General features: G+C 41.1%; 2 protein-coding genes across 9 annotated transcripts in view; one reads left to right on the forward strand and one right to left on the reverse strand.

The window, feature by feature from the left end:
• Positions 1-15,029, reverse strand: part of ablim2 (actin binding LIM protein family, member 2) — a 33,366-nt gene extending 18,337 nt beyond the window's left edge. For 2 of the 7 annotated variants that reach the window (XM_088416383.1, XM_088416375.1), the window contains exons 1-2: positions 3,143-4,639; positions 1,307-1,490 (exon numbers count right to left, since the gene is read on the reverse strand). In XM_088416383.1, the coding sequence (XP_088272509.1) occupies positions 1,307-1,490; positions 3,143-3,368 (410 nt within the window). In that variant the 5' untranslated portion in view covers positions 3,369-4,639. Of the gene's footprint in view, positions 1-1,306; positions 1,491-3,142; positions 4,640-7,255; positions 7,559-9,249; positions 9,511-13,465; positions 13,670-14,848 lie in introns of those variants that run through there. The other 5 variants (XM_088416409.1, XM_088416426.1, XM_088416400.1 and 2 more) reach the window with 5 other exon arrangements.
• zcchc4 (zinc finger, CCHC domain containing 4) lies at positions 9,877-16,176 on the forward strand. Of its 2 annotated transcripts, XM_088416448.1 has the most exons (15): positions 9,877-10,113; positions 10,251-10,364; positions 10,434-10,521; positions 10,601-10,719; positions 10,985-11,067; positions 11,610-11,882; positions 12,025-12,099; positions 12,207-12,279; positions 13,476-13,626; positions 13,719-13,819; positions 14,684-14,805; positions 14,881-14,956; positions 15,540-15,591; positions 15,776-15,914; positions 16,070-16,176. In XM_088416448.1, the coding sequence occupies exons 3-15, from the start codon at positions 10,434-10,436 to the stop codon at positions 16,167-16,169; spliced, it is 1,452 nt and encodes a 483-aa protein (XP_088272574.1). In that variant the 5' UTR covers positions 9,877-10,113; positions 10,251-10,364; the 3' UTR covers positions 16,170-16,176. The 2 variants fall into 2 exon arrangements, with proteins under 2 accessions (XP_088272574.1, XP_088272564.1); XM_088416438.1 differs by lacking the exon at positions 9,877-10,113 and having other exon boundaries at positions 10,137-10,364.
• The last annotated feature ends 3,990 nt before the right edge of the window (positions 16,177-20,166 follow it).

Below are 20,166 nucleotides of genomic sequence, written 5' to 3' on the forward strand. Positions count from 1 at the left end.
CTTGGAAGTTTGGTATTTTAGCCATAAACCTGAAGTCAAATCTGCATTTTGCGGGCCCCATAAAATGACGTGGCGGGCCGGATCTGGCCCACAGGCCTCGACTTTGACACTATTACCTAGTTTTGAAATCAGAGGCCTGAAAAAACTGTTCAAAAGAGGAATTTCTCCCTCAAAGTTTCGAAACGATGAAGACAACTTGCAAGTTTGGTATTTTAGCCATAAACCTGAAGTCAAATCTGCATTTTGCGGGCCACATAAAATGACGTGGCGGGCCGGATCTGGCCCACAGGCCTTGACTTTGACACGTACCTAGTTTTGGAATCGGAGGCCTGAAAAAATTGTTCAAAAAAGGAATTTATTCCTCAAATTTTTGAAACATTGAAGACACCTTGCAAGTTTGGTATTTTAGCCATAAACCTGAAGTCAAATCTGCATTTTGCGGGCCACATAAAATGACGTGGCGGGCCAGATCTGGCCCACAGGGCTTGACTTTGACACTTACCTAGTTTTGAAATCAGAGGCCTGGAAAAACTGTTCAAAAGAGGAATTTCTCCCTCAAAGTTTCGAAGATGAAGACAACTTGCAAGTTTGGTATTTTAGCCATAAACCTAAAGTCAAATCTGCATTTTGCGGGCCACATAAAATGACGTGGCGGGCCGGATCTGGCCCACGGGCCTTGACTTTGACACTTACCTAGTTTTGAAATCAGAGGCCTGGAAAAACTATTCAAAAGAGGAATTTCTCCCTCAAATTTTTGAAACATTGAAAACAATTTGCAAGTTTGGTATTTTAGCCATAAACCTGAAGTCAAATCTGCATTTTGCGGGCCACATAAAATGACGTGGCGGACCGGATCTGGCCCACAGGCCTTGACTTTGACACGTACCTAGTTTTGAAATCAGAGGCCTGGAAAAACTGTTCAAAAGAGGAATTTCTGCCTCAAATTTTTTGAAACGATGAAGACAACTTGCAAGTTTGGTATTTTAACCATAAACCTGAAGTCAAATCTGCATTTTGCGGGCCACATAAAATGACGCGGCGGTCCGGATCTGGCCCCCGGGCCTTGACTTTGACACCTGTGATTCAAAGAATTAAATACGAAAGTGATTGATTAGTCACTCTGTAGGCACTAATAAATTACTTTAAGCACTAAAAGCGCATGTACCTGAACTACTAAATGCACTAAAGTACGAAAAGTAATTGATGAATGAGGCGGACCGTTGACTCAACTCTGCAAGCGGCCAATCATATCCTGCCTCTTTTGGATGAAGCATAAAAGAAAATGGCTGATTCGCGGTTTCCTTACTTGCAGGAGGCGCAGACGAAGCAGTGCGGGTGGTAGGTCTTGCCCAGGGCGGACACCACTTCCCCTTGGATGAAGTCCTGGCAGCTGAAGCAGCGCGTGCCGTGCAGGCGCTGGTAGTCCAGCGTGCACATGTAGTCGCCCTGTCGCAGGAAGAAGCCCCCATTGGCCAGCTCGCAGCCGCACACTGCGCGGAGAGGGCGGGACGTCAGACCTCCAAACATTTAGCACAAACGTGCGCGCCAACTGGCGCCAAGGTGTCAAGCTTTCTTGGGGCTTTTTGGCAAGGGCGTGAGAGGTATGCGCTCCACCTCTCACGGGCTACCCGGCCCAAATCCACGTAGCGGCGCGGCCGCTATGTCGCTTTCATACGCTGGGAAGGATAAAATGAGGCTCGTTATAGCTTCTGTCCGAGGGCCCGAATCTAATTTGAAGCAGGGCTGCAAAATTAATCGAATTTTAATCGGGATCGCGATATTGGCTGCCACGATTAATTAAGTTGTTGCTCGGCAATATTAACATTTAAAAAGTCAGGCACTTTTTTTGATTACAAGTAAAATCAAGTACTCATCTTACCACCAGGGGGCAATCTTTTCCACATGTTTGTATGACAAAGGTTTCTGCTTTTCTCACCCAAAGATATTATTTACCAGGGTGAAATGGCTTTGAGTTTCTCACCTGATTTCTAATATCTAGCTGTCAGTTGAGATGCGTTTTGCAAAATCCGGCAACAAATCAGAATACATTTGCTTGGAAACCACCGAAAATGAAATTCTGACTACGAATTTGCTGAGGAGTAAATAGTGCGCTTGATTCTAAGTAGGGCTCATTTTTTTTCATTGGTTTGCACTCAGCAAGTAAGTTCGCAGTGTTGCCCTGTGTGCCAAGTTTTTGCCAGGTCTTGTGAATTTGTTTTAGTTTGACGTTGAAGAATCTAAAGCAGGGGTTTCAAACTCATTTTTATCGTGGGCCGCATTGTCATAATAGTTTCTGTCAGAGGGCCGGAATAAATTTGAAGTGTGTTTGCCACACACTTAGTTGCTTCTAAAATCAGAGGCCAGTCAAAACTGTTCGAAAGACAGATTGTGAACAAAAAATTGCTGTTGTTTTTTTTAAGACAACTTTTAAGTTCTGTATTTTGATGACAGAATGACGGACCATGTATTTGGTATATGCAGCATCCACTTCAACCTGTGGGCCTGGAAGGGGGCTCCTCCCACCTGTGGTCCCTTCTGAAGGTTTCTGATTTTCCCTAAATTGGGGTTTTGGAGTTTTTCCTTCCCCTTCTGGGAGCTTTGAAAGGGGATGCTGTTGTGTACCGAAAAGATGTCTCTGTATGACTTCTTTTTTCGAAAGAAGTCTCGACATGACCTCTTTTCATCTGTGAAGCCCTTTGAGACTTCGGTGATTCAGGGCTATACGAATAAAATTTGATTGGTTGATTGATTGACCAGGAAAAAAAAAACTCAAATTCCACCTCCTAGCGGTGGCGGAAGATTGGGCAAAAATACACCGACGGATCGACGGATGGACGATTACGATTTTGTCCGGCTTGAAAAAATTGACGGGCCGACGATGACGGAAAGGGGGCGGAGCTCTGACGAATGTCGGACCGTCAAAAAAATGTAAGTCGCCCAACTCCGCGATTGAGAACGATTGACTATGGTTCCCGAAGCAGACAAAACGTAGGCATCATTACAAACGAACTGGTGTTTTCATCTTCCGGACCGGCGGTCCTGCGTGCCGGGCAAAGTAATAAGATTCGGTTCCCAGGACCACCAAAGTTAGCGCGTCAATGTCGGCCATGGCCGCGAGGTCAAACGAGCGAGCGGTACGCACCTTTACAAACGAAGCACTTGATGTGGAAGTGTTTGTTTTGGACTCGCAGGGCCTCCCCTTTGCAGGGCTTCCCGCAGTTCTGGCAGGCGACGGGGCCACGTCCCGTTTTGGGCTGCGCCGCCGGGCTTTGCGCCGCCTGCTGCTGAATCACTGAAGACGACACAGACGGAAGGATGTCAAGGATTCGCGCGCGGGAAGACATATCGGACACTCTTGTTGAGCTCATTTGGCGAAGGAGCTTGCTAAGGAAGCCGCCTCAAGGCTTCGGCTTAATTGCCTTCGTTTTCGCAGGAAAGGCGTAATGTCAGCAAACCGGTTTCATGTCCGCCTCCGTAAGCGCGCCTCGCCCGGAGGTTCAAGTTCACCTGTGAATTGAGACTCGATCCGTCCTTAGATGGGAAATAAGGTGAAGCAGCATGCGCTTCACTGCCCAAAGCGTGTAAAACCCCAGTGCATTTTTTTAAAACATATTTTTTGCATTATAAGGCACTCCTAAAAGGCCTTCTATTTTCTCAAGTGGTTCTCAAACTGGGGGTACTTGAAGGAATATTTATTGAATGGATTAAATGCTTCGGGAAAATATAAGCTCATAAAACCATTTTTTTTGTTCAGAAGTTTACTTGAATTTGTTATTTTAAAAAGCCATATTTTCCCCCATACGAGAATAGTTCAACACAATTTGTGCCATGTCTCAAAATAATGAATTATTTATTAGATCTCTACTATGATCTCAAAAGAGGATACTTTTAAGTAGAATATTTTTCTATCAAATATTTATTTATAATTATTTCTTCTTGGGAATAGCTCTGACACTTTATGTTGATTATTTTTTGTATTTATTGATAATTAAATACGTGACTTATTTTTTGTAAATATCTCTACTTTAATCCTAAAATAGGATGCTTTATGTGGGATATTTTTCCATGGACAAATATTTATTTATGATTATTTATTTTTGAGAGCATGGCTAAGACTTTATGTTGATTATTTTTTTGTGGACAAATATTTAGTAATGAATAAGTTAATGATTTATTTCTGTGAACATATTTATGCTATGATCTGAAAAGAGGACACTTTAAGTTGAATATTTTTCTTTCAAATATTTATTTATAATTATTTCTTTTTGGGAACAGGTTGATACTTGATGTTGATTATTTGTGTGGAAAAATATTTATTAATAATCAAGTTATTTCTTTTTGATAACAGCTCTCTTGTATAATGCAAAAGAAAACACTTTATGTTGATTATTTTTTGTGGACAAATATTTATTAATAAATAAGTTAATGATTTATTTTTGGGAACAGATTTATGCTATAATCTGAAAAGAGGACACTAAGTGAAATATTTTCTGTCAAATATTTCTTTATAATTATTCCTTTTTGGGGGCAGGTCTGATTCTTGATGTTGATTATTTGTATTAAAATGTATAAACCCCGCCCCCAAGTGTTGACCGGCCCGTGGCGATGAAAAGGTCGGGGACCCCTGGGTTAGGGGATACCGGGCTAAAAAAAAAAAAAAAAAAAAAAAAAAAAAAAAAAAAAAAATCACAGGGGTTACATCATTGAAAAAAGCTATACCAAGAAAGCCCTTTTAAAGGTGCCAAGCTATACTGTATGCCCGTCTAAAAATAGGATATCCCATAATACTCGACAGCATTCCTGCTGCTGAACTATCGTATTTGGAGGCGCGTTCCAACGCTCACGTTACCATAGCGGACAACTTTGACTTGACTTTGCTGTCTATAGAAGCACAACATTATTTCTTTCTACTTTTTTTTTTCTTATGTATGCATTTTGATTCAAAATAATTATGAATTAAGCAAGGAAATTCACTAGGTTTTATCTATCAGAAGGGGAGAGGCCATTTTGCCACTTCAGGCGCATAAAAATGACATCACAATTGCTTAGGGCTTAGCTAATGACCAATCGTGATTCAGCTGGGAAAACAGGTGAGCTGTGATTGGTCATTACTTGAGTCTTGAGCACCTGTGATGTCATTTTCAGGCGCCTGCAAGTGGCAAAACGGCCACCCTGGCAGACACATAAAAGCAAGTGGATTTTTATGATTCATTCAAAATTCCACCAGCAGAATATTAATCAAAATAGTTTTTTGTCTCTAAACTAATGGAGCGACATACAATATATAATATAAAAAAAAAACGTTTTGAGGGGCTGACTTCCTGAAGTCAGCAGAGGTCATCCACCCTTCTATTCATCTGAGGGGGGGCGGCCATTTTGCCAGTTGCCATCAGATGAAAATGACATCACGGTTGCTCAGGGCTCACGTGACGGAAAATATGTGAGCCGTGATTGGTAAATATTGGAGCAACTGGGATGTCATTTTCAGGCGTCCGCAAGTGGCAAAATGGCGGCCCCGAGATAGACAAGAAGAAGTGGATTTTGATACTTCGTTCCTAACTCTACAAACACAATATTATTCAAAATGTTCTTTTTAGACTTGTGGGGCCACACTTGTTTGTTATTGTACACAAAAAAAAAAATCGGAGAGTTGACTTTCTTAAGTCAGCAGAAGTCAGTAATATCTTATTTAGCGGCCATTTTGCCTCTTGCTGTCAACTGAAAACGACATCACAGTTACTCAGGGCTCATGCGATGGTCTGTTGTTGGGTATCTGACAAAATGTCCACCTCTGCCAATGAAAACAATGCTGTCTATTTTTTTTTCACTGGCCAACTGGGAGCTGCACGCACCTCTCACCTCTCTCATGATCTCAATTGTGAACGCACAATCAAGTTGCCACACAACTGTCCACCTGTGGTTAAGCTCACCGCTTGGCTGTTTTTTGAGTTTGGTCACGTGACATTCAGAAGCTAGCCCTGATTGGTCGTACCTTAGCCCTGAGCAAGTTTAATGTCGTTATAGGAATTAATACTTGAATTTATTTCCCACAAGCCCATCTCCTGTCAAATACGAAAGGTGCGAAAACTTCCCGAGGCTCCAAGATCGTTTGAAAAGATTTGGACAAGTCATGGCAAACACAAAGGAGGCTTCAATCTCATCGTGTGTGCCTATGAGTCACGACAAAAAAATAAAAGCCTGGCGCATTGTTGTCAACTCTTTAAGAGCAGATACAAAACACAAGCCCAGCAGGTTTATCAAGCAAGCAAATTGAAAAAAAAAAAAAAGCTTGACACAGAAAAAAATATTTTTTAACTATTGTAAAATAATTGAAAATGCTTGAAAAAAATCCAAATATTTCAAATAGTACATTCTTTTTCAAATATTAATATTTCAAATAACAGTAGGCAGAAGGCATTATGAATTGCTTTCTAAAAAAATGTATTTTTTTCATTTGCAATTATTTTTTAATTACATTTATTTTTTTAAATAATTATTTTTTATTTTTACATTTTATCTTTATAGATTTTCTACATATCAGTTTATTTTATATTTATTTTTGATACTATAATTGCAAAAGTGCACAACATTCATTCTGGAATTAACAATTTATTAATGAGAAAATAAATGAAATAAATGAGACAAGTACAATAATTATCGACCTCCCTTCCTGAAAAATATTAATTTTAGAAATGATCATTTTATCCAAAAAAATAGTTCAGAATTCCACACATTATCATTTTTAAAAAACAAACACATTAGAAAAACACAATAATTTTTCATATAAAATGTGAAAAAACGGTTTTCTTAGAACATATATAAAATAATTTTCTATTTAAAGTTCAAAGCATTTAAATATACTTTTTTATTACCCCATTCTATTGTTTTTCTTAGACTTGCTTGACTCAGTCAATGCCAAGGACGTATTTTCCCGTTTTTTTTTGTTTTTTTTTAAGAGTCCGGACATTCATTTTCAGATAGTTAAGTATTAAATCAATACTTAAGTACTAAGTCAATATGTCTCGGCATTGATTTGAGTTCAAATTGATTGAATATTATTACACTGTACAGAAAGTCCTAACTTCCATTCAAATAGAATGAATACTTCTGGAACTCTCTGGTATTTTTCGGCCATGTTACAAATGATTTGGAGTTGTTGCCTGCTGCTGGTGCTTCACCCAAAAAGCCCAGCATATTATTATTATTATTATCTTTTTTTTGTGTGTGTGCGTGCGCGTGTCTGGCTGCATCCTACCAGTTTCTTCCGGCATGGCGACGGGTCAAGTCCTGTCTTGTTCGGGTGGCGGACGAGAAGGATATCCAAGCGAGCTTTTGGAGAGCGAGCTCCCGGCCGGCCGGCTACGCAGCAGCGGTGTAATAATAAATGAGAGCGTGCCTTCTCTCCTGAGCTCGGGAATGAGCTGCAGGTCATGTGACTTTCTCGCGCACTCTCGCTGGCTCGCTGTTATTCCAGACATGCGGTATAAATAGAAACATATGGCGCGCAAAGAGAATGACAGCAGCTGGGTGTGTGTCTGTGTATGTGTGTGTGTGTGTGTGTGTGTGTGTGGGGGGGGGGGGGGGCGTTTTTCCGATTGGACTGGGTGGGGGGCAACCTTCGCGGTAGGGACTTCCTGCCGAGAGAGATTTTTCCAAGAATCCCCTCGTAGGCCAAAGGGCAAATCGGTAGCGCGACAGTGTGCGCCTCTGAGCCCAGAAATAAAAAAAACTTTAGGAATTAGGAAAATCAAACACACCTTTGGGTCACACTGACCCGGAGACATTATTGCTGTTCCTGAGAAATGAAAATAAAGCGATGGTTAAAAAGAAATATTGGGTTTTGATGACACATATTTCCGACGCATCTGTGGGACTAAGTACTGCCCGGGTCGAAGTATTTCATATTATGAAATACGTCTGTTTCATTTCCGTGAAAAAGTTCAAGTAAATGTTCAATTAATTTTTTTTCGGTACAAGACTTCTGCTTGACTTGTGATAAATAAGCAAGAACTCGGGTCAAAATGACCCAGCGATATTGTTTCTGTTCCTGAAATGAACATAAAACATTGTTTAAAATGAAATGTTGGATTTGGATTACACACATTTCTGACACATCTGGGGGAGCAAACATTCTCCGGGTCAAAGTGACCCATATTATGAAATATGTCTTAACCATCTAGTTATGTTGAGGGTCAAACTGACCCATTTGAAAGTTAAAGTAAATGTTCAATTAATTTTTTTTCGGTACAAGACTTCTGCTTGACTTGTGATAAATAAGCAAGAACTCGGGTCAAAATGACCCAGCGATATTATTTTAGTTTCAGAGGGAAAAAAGGAAACACAAGATTTGTTAGCAGGACTACATACAACATTTTCAGAAAGTTTTGGATAATTATCCATGACCACGGGTCACATTGACCCAGGATGTTATTACTATTTCAAAGAAATCAACGTTACAACCGGGTATACCCTAATTTCGGTCTTGCCTTTGTGACTTTTTGAATGACTTTACACACACACACAAAAAATTGTTTTTTAGCATAATTAAATACACCTTTGGGTCATACTGACCCGGAGACATCATTGCTGTTTCAAATTTCGAAACATGTTATTGATCAAACCAGTTCAAGGAGAAATCAATTATTTTTCTTTCTTTTTTTTTGTAATGAGTAAGTGACAGATAGGAAAACATTTTTAAAAGTCCGATTCATCGGTTCATTTACAGATGACTTGAGTATTGTAATAACTGTTAGTTGCAGCCCTATAAATATGTAAAAATGCAAACAAAAAACATGACCATTTAAACGCCAGACATGCTAACATGAACCGCAGGCACTAACCGCCTGTCAGCTGCTGGGCAGATTGGATCGAAGGGGTGAAAGTGTAAGCCCCAGAATCCAAAACATGAAACACCAGAGTCTCGGTATTTATGTGTCTGGGGACAGTTGCTAGGTTCCAGCAACCCCCTGCAGCGGACACCCCGCAACCCAATGATGGACACCAGGGAGAAAAGGCTTGGATTGCCCTCGGGATGGTTGCTGGGTAGGCGTTCCTACTGGGGGTCACCATCCGCAATGGCAGCATCACAAGCCCATGCAAGAGCCCAAGGGTAAATAAAGAGCTTGCATAGTATCTGGACCAAACACACTGACAGAAGCTACGTTGTCATACTAATGATAGCCATCTAATTTCCTCCATTTTTGCATGGTAATTGAATATCTCGGGCTAGCTCCAATCAAAACGTCTTACCAGTGCTGCTCATGCTGTCAGTCAGATGATGCGCTGTAAATAAAGAGGCTCTCCTCAGCGGCCCGACATGAATGATGCCAGCAGCTGCGACGCGCCGCCCACAAAGCACCTTACGTGGGTGCGTGGGGGGGGAGTTCTTCGTAACTTGGGAGGGCCCCGCCGAGAGGCCTGGTGGCTCCTGGTTTGATGCTGCTGATGCGTTGGGGCCCGCAGACACTGCGGCAACGCCTCTCCAACGCAGACAGCTTGGGCGTGGACGCACTTTGCAAAATAAGGCCCGTAAAGAAATTCAATTCAAGGCCACGAGGTTCCTTGATGCATTTTCAAAATAAAAGCTGTGTATTTAGTATTTATTATAAAATACGTCCGTTGTCAAATAAAATTACACTTTAATGATCATTGACGATTTGATTAAAGTTCACTTAAAGTATTTATTAATCAAAAAAGCTTTTTTTAAATGATTTCATGTTTCAAAGTATTTGCGCTGAAAGGACACTTCCACAACCTCCTTGAAAGAACACATTTGGGACGACAACTCGCGCTGACAGGGCGATACAACACTGCGTGGGAATTGTAGTTCTATAAGGAATAAAACTCCCCTTCTTTTGCTTAGCACGCAACATGTTTGGACTACATGTTTAGGGGCAGGACAATTCAATTGTCCTGAAAGGAAAACGAACTAGCCGTGCATGCACGTGGTTGTGTATAGGGCTAGGTTTGTCCCTCACCTTTCGTAAAAGAAAGTAAACAACAATTCCTGGATTGAAAATAGAAGATAGTGACAAGAGAAGAAGCTCACAGAAGTAGCTAAGGGCGAATGCCGTTGGACAATCGCCAACAAGGAAGCGGAAGTCGCTTGGTCATGTGATTGATACTTGACTTCCTTTACACTGTTGTTTCGCATTTGTTTGTAGTCATCTATATTGAATAAATTGCGATGCATATTTAGTGTGATTATTGGTATGTATATACTTTTTTTTTTTAAATGTACGTTTAATAAGGAGGCGGGGCAGTACCCGGAAGTCTTTTGTCACACGTGATCGTGACTATCCATAAGGCCACGCCTTTCAAAGCGGAACGTGGTTCCGAGCTCAATCGTTCCAACTGTCGACAGCGTGAGTCTACTCGGTTGGATCGTTTTATATTATACATATATTATGTATTGACATTCACACATTTACTAGATGGCTACAACCGGGCCGGACGACAACTGTTTGGGATTCGAGGTTATTATCACCAATGACGACACATCAACACCGCGGTGCCCACATGGTAAACACGAATCCAGACCCGGCTAATCGATCATGAGCTCGAGATCTTATAACGCTTTTTTCCCCATTTTCCTTTACAGGACCGACTTTGTTATTTGAAAAAGTTGGGAAACGAGGCGAAGGAGGCAGGAGGTTTTACGCGTGTTCAGCTTGCAGAGACCGGAAAGACTGCAACTTTTTTCAGTGGGCGGACGAGAAGGTACATGCATTCTCGAAAGTTATCATTATTACGGTCTTATTTTTACATTTTCACTTGTCTATCGATGCCAACGATGTATAGTGACAGGCAAAGCAATGAAAAGATTCCACTAGGTGATAAAATGTACTATTGGCTAGTGTAAGTAAATGTGATGCCATGTGAACCTATTCCCAATTTATATGAATGCCAAACCCAAGCGTGGCATGTTTAAGGTTATGTCAGAGGAGTTTCAGTGAATGATCTGCTTTTTGATCTGTTTTGTAAGGTTTCGGAGGCTCGAGAGTTGGCTAGAGAAGCGGAGAACCAAAGGAGGAAGCCCCCTTTCAGCCAGCTGGAGTACAGTGCAAGGTAAGAGTAGGGACTCTGTTTTTGTTCAATTTCGTACTTTAAATTTGATTCACTGTTAATACTCACGCAGGACACAAATGAAAATCGATGGATTAACCTAGTGCATCCTCATCCAGAAAAGAGAAACACTTTGTGCCCAATTAAAAATGTATAAGTGCGCCTAAAATTGTGTACTTTCACATTAACAAAAGAAAAAAGCCACAGAAACCAATTTAACTAATGTTAATGAATTTTTAAAGGGATTGAATGGATTACAGACTACTTTGAAGCTAAAAAAGTAACTTGGCGACAAGTGTCAGAAACAAATGTCAATCCTCATTTGAACAAGAAACATTTTAAACCATTCAATTCTGGAAAAAAGTATTAAATCAATTAAATCATCACCCCCTGGTGCCGTGGAGGCGCAATTACACCCTCACTTGAAAAAAAGTAAAGCCAGTTACCCGCCACACTTTCGTGCTATATATGTGACAATAATCCTCTACGATATTTGTACCGAGCAGATGGCGCGAACATGCGAGAAAAACTTTCACTCCTTGCAGGTTGCAACAGTTTATCTCCCTCCCGCCCGACCAAAAGGAGTTCTGTCAGGATTGCCAGCTCCTCCTCCTCGCAGAGGAGGCGGGGGCGCACGCCGGCCACGCCTGCGTCCCCGTGGCCGCCGCCCAGTTGAGGCGGCCCAGCGAGCTGCTGCGCCCCCTGGACAACAAGAAGAGCAACGCGCAGTATCTGTTCACGGAGCGCACGGCCCGCTTCCTGCTGGACACGCTGCGCGCCCTGCGCTTCAACAAGATTCTGTGCGTGGGCACGCCCAGGTCAGCCACCGCCCTCCCAAGTTGCCAGTCGCCCCAAGCTTTAAGTCACATAAACACTCAAAATATACAAGTGAGACGCGATGGTTTTTTTGGGGTAATTCATGAATAGGTAATTAACCCCACCCCCCACCCCACCCCCAAGACTCCACGAGCTGATAAAGTTGGAAAACCTAAAGACAAAGGAAATGAAGAGCCTTTTGCTGGATATCGACTTCAGGTCAGAAACATGAACAGCCAAAAAATGGACAAATCTGACTATAAGTATTTTATACTTAATACAAAAGTATTACATTGATGCGTGACAAAAGATCCTTTCTGTGGCAGATACGCCCAGTTCTACCACCAAGATGAGTTCTGCCGCTACAACATGTTCAATCATCACTTCTTTGATAGTCAGGTAATATCCCTAATATATATATATATATATATATATATATATATATATATATATATATATCGTTACTCATCTGTCATAAAATTGGCAAAAATATACGACAGTATCCGATTGCTAGTAATTCATTGATTCCCCATGCCAACAGATATCATAATTATTTTATTGCACTATATTAATACCACATTATATATTGTAGTGGGGAGGGCACAAAATGTTTTCACTTTCCAAGGGGGAACTTTGCTGATAATAATTGAGAAACACTGTGGTAGATGCATTTTTCCCATGATGCTAATGTTGATGTTTTGGTCCAAATTTACGGAAAATGGGAATCATAATTCGCCAAATATAAGACACTTTGTTTTTTCTTCCCCCCAAAAAATGAAGGCAGAAAATATGGCGTGTCCTATTAACTGTAGCTTGAAGATTTACATTTTTTTCGTCAGGCACTTGGGTTTTGACGCACAGATGTGCATTTTTATATGGGATGTATTCTTACTTACAGTAATTATCGTTACCGTATGCGCAAGCTAGAGGCCGGACGTCGGTCGCTTGCCTTTTTAAATATTAATGACGCCGTGGCTCAGCTTAATTAATCGCGGCGGCCAATATCGCGATTAAAACTAACGGACCTATAGTATTTTCTTGTCTTGTCCTCACTTTCTCAACCAGAAGAATGTTCCTATCAGGTGTCCCTCCACACTCTCACAGACCACCAGACTTGTCTTCGAAGCTTCGCTATAAAGCACAGGTGTCAAACTCAAGGCCCGGGGGCCAGATTCGGCCCTCCACATCATTTTATGTGGCCCGCGAAATGCTGATTTGACTTCAAGTTTCTGGCTGAAATAGCAAATTTGTAAGTTGTCTTCTACTTTTAAAAATCTGGGGAGAAAAGGCAAGCATGTTTTAATTCACAATCAGTTTTTGCCGGCCTCTGATTTCAAAACTTGGTGCGTGTTTTACAAAAGCATTTAAAAAAGATTTGACTTCACAGTCATACGGCCGGTATGACTGTGAAGTCAAATCTTTTTTCTGACAGAAACTAAAACTACAATGTGGCCCACAATAAAAATGAGTTTGACACCCCTGCTATTAAGGAAGCCAAAAAAGACTCTTTGTTTTCCAGACTATTTGACTGATCTTGCCTGAATCCTGAAAAAATCCCAAACAGTTATATTGAAAAGGAATGTACCGGTAATTAGGCTTCCAGCGCGGCGGTCCAGGCCTTCCTACGAGAATCCAATGGGGAGAAGGTGGCGATGGTGGCCGACCCGCCCTTCGGGGGACTGGTGAAAGCGCTGGCCAACAGCTTCGCTCGCATCTCGCAGGCATGGGCCGATCAGCGGTGCTCGGGTCCGTGCCCCGCCCCCTTTTTTGATTCGGCATCCAGAACATCCTGAGGATAGCGACGTAGTTATTTGATTGCCTTTCATTTGTGCGTGTAGAAAGCAGTCAGGTCCACATGCCCGTGTTCTGGATCTTTCCGTATTTCTTGGAAGCCCGCATGCTGGATTGCTTGCCTTCTCTAACCATGCTGGACTACCAGGTAAGGGCGGGAAAAAGCTTGGCCACCATCTTGTGGCATATTGCTGACAAGTTGGGTTCTGATTGTTTCATTAAAAAAAAAAAGAAACTTACTTTGTTTTTAGAGCAAGTTTGTTTATATTTTTGGAAAAAAAAAAATATATATGTTTTATTTTAATTGTAGTGCTAAAGAAATCAATTACTTTAGTTAATAAGTACAAAAGTAATTGGTTAATTTAGGCACTCAGTTACTTGATTCCCAAAAGGAAACCGTTATATTAGTCATGAGTCCACCACATTTATTCCACATTTGTCCAATTTCAATATATTTGATGTATTTTTGTTTCATTTAAAGGGTTTAGGAACATTTTTGGAACAGATTAGCCTATTTACATGTAAAAAGCGCCTCTACTTATGAACGTAACGTTACAAAATTAGTTCTGGAACAGATTAATTTCGTAAGTAAATATTTTTGTTTCATTTAAAGGGTTTAGGAACATTTTTGGAACAGATTAGCCTATTTACATGTAAAAAGCGCCTCTACTTATGAAAGTAACGTTACAACATTAGTTCTGGAACAGAATAATTTCGTAAGTAAATATTTTTGTTTCATTTAAAGGGTTTAGGAACATTTTTGGAACAGACTAGCCTATTTACATGTAAAAAGCGCCTCTACTTATGAAAGTAACGTTACAAAATTAGTTCTGGAACAGATTGATTTCTGAAGTAAATATTTTGGTTTCATTTAAAGGGTTTAGGAACATTTTTGGAACAGATTAGGCTATTTATATGTAAAAAGCACCTCTACCTATATAATAATAATACTCATTATTTTCTATTTATGTTGTGTTTGCATATTTTTGGTGAACTTTTTTGTCGTTGGCAGGTGGACTATGACAACCATTCCCTGTACAAGCACGGGAAGACGGGAAGGAAGCAGACACCGGTCCGATTGTTCACCAATATCCCCCCCGCTCAAGTCGTCCTCCCCAAGGACGAGGGTTACAGGTACTCCCAAATGGTCCCCTTCCTGAAAGATTTTGTGACCTACCCGACAAAGCTTACGCTCGTTCTCCCCACTAGATTTTGCGGCATTTGTCAAAGATTCGTGTGGTCCCTCAACAAGCATTGTGCCAAATGCAACGTCTGCCCGTCCAAGGTAACGTGAAGCTCCGTCACGTTTGCCACTGCTGCGGAAAAAAAATAGTATTGGTAAGAAAATACCGTAATTCCCCAAATATAGGACCTCATAACTTTGACGTGATCCTCTCCGTTTTAGTACTATTCCTGTGCGTGAACAAGGATGGACTCGGGCGGTGGTTCGGTCTGCTCGCTTCTTTGATGAAAAAACATGCCGTAAAAAGCTCAGCTAACACGAGCTGCTGTTAGCTGCAGCAGGCACTGGCTGCTAACAGCCAAGCGACTTCCGCCTTCTGGTTCGTCCCATTCCAGTAATTATTGTAAATAAGAACACGGGCAATATAAAAATGCACATTTGTGCTTCAAAACTCTGCTTATGTGGCAGAAGGATCAATCTTCCTCGAATGGCGTTGAATAGAAAAAAAATTGAATGTTTAAGTCACCATTTATAGAATGCACCCATACTTTGGCCTTCATTTTTTGGGGAAAAAAAGTGTGTCAAAGATTTGGGGAATTATGGTCATTTTCAAAACAGCAATTGGAGGAACAAGTTCTAATTGTGAATGGTCTCCCCCCCCCCCCCCCCTCCCCCCCATTTACAGGATGGACGTGAATGGAAGCACTGCTCTGTGTGCGGGCGATGTGTGAAACCATGTAAGTTCACCTTGTACATGACATTCAGATTCCCATTTTTAACCCCAAAATAAGTAGTTAGCCATGTAACATATTTCAATACAAATAAATAAATAAATAAATAAAACCTAGTGAAAATCAGCCCCACAATGCAGAGTGCCTAATTTTTGTGCTGACTTTTGTTTTGTCCCCGCCCTTGTGGAAGCATGGCGACACTGCCAGACATGCGGGCGCTGCGCACTGCCGGACCACCCGTGCCAGCAAAAACCAAGCCCAGACGCTTGCTTCAATTGTGCCGGTCTGGGGCACAAACGCAAGGCGTGCCCGCATAAACGTATCGGCAGGCAAGTCAGAATCCGAGTGGGCGTCACATTACATCGGCTAAATTTATGGATACACTTCAGTTGTCTTGAACTTTTACGTGCAATGCATTTCAATCACTTGGTGAATTGTGGATAGCTTTTCATTTTTTGTCCTTTTTGCATTTTGTGTCCTACAGCGGTGGGACCACGTCCAAGAGAGGACGCGGTATCAAGAACAAGCAAAGAAATGAAAGGATAAAAAAGAGCAAGCATTTCGTAAAGAATAAAAAGTTGTGAGAAAACATCTCGTTTTTGTCAAGTTGTATTTTTGGATCTGACCAGGAGAGGGCAGTGCACGACTTATTACAGGAAGCAAGACTTCACAAAGCCAAGCAAGAGATCACAAGATTTGCTATCCATCCTTTTTTTCTGTTTAATTACAAAGTGGGCCATGACACAAATGAGTTTGGGACAAAAGTTTTGGAACAAAAGCCAAGGCTCATAATGAATTCAGTTTAAGTAACAAAAAAGTAAAATCGCGGCATTATTATTTACTACACGTGACTTGAATTTAAACATGAATTTAAAACTGCTAAATAAGGACCATACAAGTTGGGTTAGGTTTTATGTGGGCCACATAAAAAATGTTGACCGGATTAGGTCCCTGGTCTTGAATCTGACATCAGGGGGCATCCATTTTGTTACTTGATGTTAAGTAAAAATGAAGATGCCAAGCTAAGGGCAAATCATGGCTCAGCTTGTGAACGTCACATGACCAAACTCAGAAACCAGTCAAGCCGTGAATGGCCGTTACCTGAGCAACTGTGATGTCATTTCCAGGCGACAACAATTGGCCAAATGGCCGTCAGCCGCCTAATTTATATTCTCCAAACGCAATTACCAATACAATGGGCCCCCACTTTACGAGATTAATCCTTTCCGCGGTTGGGATCGTAATGGCGGGCAAACCAAGCCTATGTTAAAAACCTAATGCGTGCAAAACGCCAGGTAACATCAAAATTGTACACACATTTTAAAAAGTGTTTCCAAAATATTATATACTAAGTGCAACGTATATATAATATACATGTATACAATTAAATAACATAATAAATAAAAAAAAATGTAAAGGAATTATTTACCTTTGAGCGACGTGACTAGCTTATTATGGCCAGATTCCCTAGTGAGGGTAGCCTAGCCTTCTTTGTAGTTCTTGATTATCTCCAGCTTCGTTTCCATATAAATCACCTTCTTACTTCTCTCTTTAACATCACTAGCAATCTTGGGACCCGTGGCTAAACAATTCAACTTTGAATTAAACACTACGATGCATAATAAACACCATATTGAAAGCACTCTCAAACATGATCAAGTCTTTCGGCAGCCCAATTTGTGACCCCATGCGCCGACCAATAGCAGACCAGCATTGTACTGATGGTAGCGGTGACGCGCGTAGAGACATATGAGCGCACACTGACCGCCATGTTGGGTGTGTCGCACATACTGACTGCCATGTTAGATGTGTCTCAAGGTGAAAGAAATGGTGAAAAGAGAGGACAAAAAAACGTCACGGGCCACGTCGTAAGGCGAAATAAATGTAAGGCGAGGATGTCGTAAACCGGGGGTCCGCTGCATCTTAGTTTTTGTGCCTGATTTTGTGAAAACGCATCACAATCGTCTTGTATCACAATCTCCTCCAAAACGTGGTTTTAACACACAATCGCTGCATCAAAGTATTGGCAACAAAATATTGAAATGACGCGATACTGCGGCAGATCGCTTGAGTCAGTCCAAATATTGATACAGTATTGTGACGCATCGTAATTTGCCTTCACATTCCTCCCATGCGCAACTGAGATATTGTCGCGTATTGTTTTAAAAAGGCCTAAGCCGGCAGATTGCGAGTGAACCGGTGGAACTAGTGGAAAAGAAAATAAAACGCGTCAGGAATCGGTGGAGGAATGACACAAACCGTGTTTGGCTTTTTCAGCGTTATGCAAGATGGAGCAACTTTCGTTTCACATCACGTTTGCTCATTTTCAAACACAGACGAGTAAATGAGAACGTTTCTCCCAAGTTTTAGTTTCCACAATATTCCCACTTGATTCCCACCGAAATGACATTTCTCTTGTAAAATCACCAATTAATTCCCCCTAAAACAGTGCATCTCAAATAGGCGGCTCAGAGGAAAGGTTTTTGTCAAGTGTACTTGCAATAAAATATATATATATATATTTTTTTTTTCCAGCTTCAGACACAACAACACAAAGGGGATTAATGTTCAATCCCACCATCATAAACACTCAAACAGTCGAAACATTTAAATACCGTAAATTTCGGACTACAAGCCGCAATTTTTTCTTATGATTTGAGGCCTGCGGCTAACAGGCTAGTATGGCTTACCCGCACGCAGTACGCGTTGCGGAAAGTCTGGCCAAAATTATGTCATTTTGATGCGCGGAGCCGCGCCGAGCTTGCAGCCGTGTCAAACATAAACCAAGCTTCAGTTGAGGCGGTTCGGGCATCTGGTTAGGACGCCTCCCGCACCCCTCCTTGGTGAGGTGTTCCGGGCATGTCCCACAGGCCCCGGGGGTGATCCAGGACATGCCGGAAGGAATATATCCCTCAGCTGGCCTTGAACACCTGAAGATCCTCCCGGAGGAGTGGAATGAAGTGGCTAGGGAGAGGAAAGTCTGAGCTTCCCTGCTCAAGCTGCTCCTCCCCTGATCAGACTCCAGAATAAGGCGGTATAAGATGGACAGACAGATGGATAGCTGGATGGATGCATGGAGAACAATGGCTTCCAAAATCATTGGGCTCCCCCCAACCAAATCTTACAGAGCTCTACAACAGGTCCATTACCCACCTAGTAAATGGCAAAATTCAAAAGACGTCAGTCATCCATTCCACAATAATTTCCTTCCACTACCCTCAGGACGCAAACTGAGCCTTTCTCAGCAAAAATAATACCAGTGGTTAGGGACCTCTGGTGTAAACGCTGTCCTAATGGCAGTAAAAATAAATGAATGTAATCCAAAGGGAATTTTGTGGATAATTTTTGACTAATTTTAGCCTGTTTTTGTGAAAACGCATCACGTAATGAGCTTGTGGAATCGGCGTTTTCAATGGGCAGCAAGTGCAAACCGAACTTCCTTTTCATTCTTTCTGGGAAGTGCTTTTTTGACTTACTCGTATTTCTCATGGGGTCACGTGTCATTTTTTGACCAGGACGCACGTCAGCAAATAGCCTGATCATGAAAGTGGCATTTTGATTGACAGGCTATCTCAAGAAGTTGTTTTAAATGTTATTGTTGAACAAAGGGCGGGAGGACGGCGCAGTGCAGCTAGCCAAGTTACTGTCATATTCAAGGCTAACATATTGTTGTTGGATTAACAGCCCACATTTTTGAAACGTGTCTCATGGTCAGCGCATAACTCGATAAAACAACGACGTGTACACAAAAGGACGGGTTCGTGGCTTCGACCGCTTGGACGGGATTCATTTCCAAAAAGACGCAATTTTGACTGTCTTCCAGTTGGGGTAAGTTGAGCCCTGAGTGCACCATTGGCTGCTTGACTAATGATTTTATCGTCAATTATGCAGTTCATGCGAGAAATATTGTATGATATATGAAAAACTGACCATTGGTTAGTTCAATTGCAAACATTGCGTACATTTGGTTTGCACGACTCAAATGAAAATAAAATCATGTTTGTATTTTAAATGATATATACACGGAATGGAAATTAATGATCCAGAAACATTTTTCAGATTTTGAGTGATGATCTAACCTGGAGGAAAATGAATGCTAAAAATTTAGGGGGTAAAATTCAAGATTTTATTGGGCATTGAAAATTTTTCAGCAAGTTTTAAGAATCATACATTTGTTGTACTTCAAGGCTTCTGTTCAATAATATTTTTCAGTGTTCATTTTTGTTAGATTTTTCTATTTTACTTAAGTTTTGCTAACGTTTGTATTTTCTTTTGAAAGTATAATTATTGATTTTTCAAAGTCCCACACAACAAAACAACAGTTGGGTTGAAAAAATTACCTCGCACCTGGATCCAAAAATGACTGTTCCAGTATTTCTGTTGACTTAAACCAACTTTCTAGATTGTTTTACACATAACAATATAATACATAACAAAAGCTCAAAATAGCAAAAACATTTAGATTTTTGTAGGATTTTTTTTCTTTTTTTCTGTAAAAATGTGAAGATTTTCAAAGAACATTCATTACATTAGAAAATTAGTACACTCTAAAAAGAGTTGGAGTAAAACCAACCCATTTGT

Source organism: Hippichthys cyanospilos, chromosome 1 (genome assembly GCF_059441005.1).
Source record: "Hippichthys cyanospilos isolate Australia breed blue-spotted pipefish chromosome 1, RoL_Hcya_1.0, whole genome shotgun sequence".
In the NCBI taxonomy this organism is placed as follows: domain Eukaryota; kingdom Metazoa; phylum Chordata; class Actinopteri; order Syngnathiformes; family Syngnathidae; genus Hippichthys; species Hippichthys cyanospilos.

Coding starts and splice junctions, on each gene's coding strand:
- zcchc4 (XM_088416448.1), top strand. CDS start 10,434: ATGGCTACAACCGGGCCGGACGACAACTGTTTGGGATTCGAGGTTATT. Junction 12,280..13,475: donor ATCACTTCTTTGATAGTCAG/GTAATATCCCTA, acceptor ACCGGTAATTAG/GCTTCCAGCGCGGCGGTCCA. Junction 15,592..15,775: donor CGGGCGATGTGTGAAACCAT/GTAAGTTCACCT, acceptor CCCTTGTGGAAG/CATGGCGACACTGCCAGACA.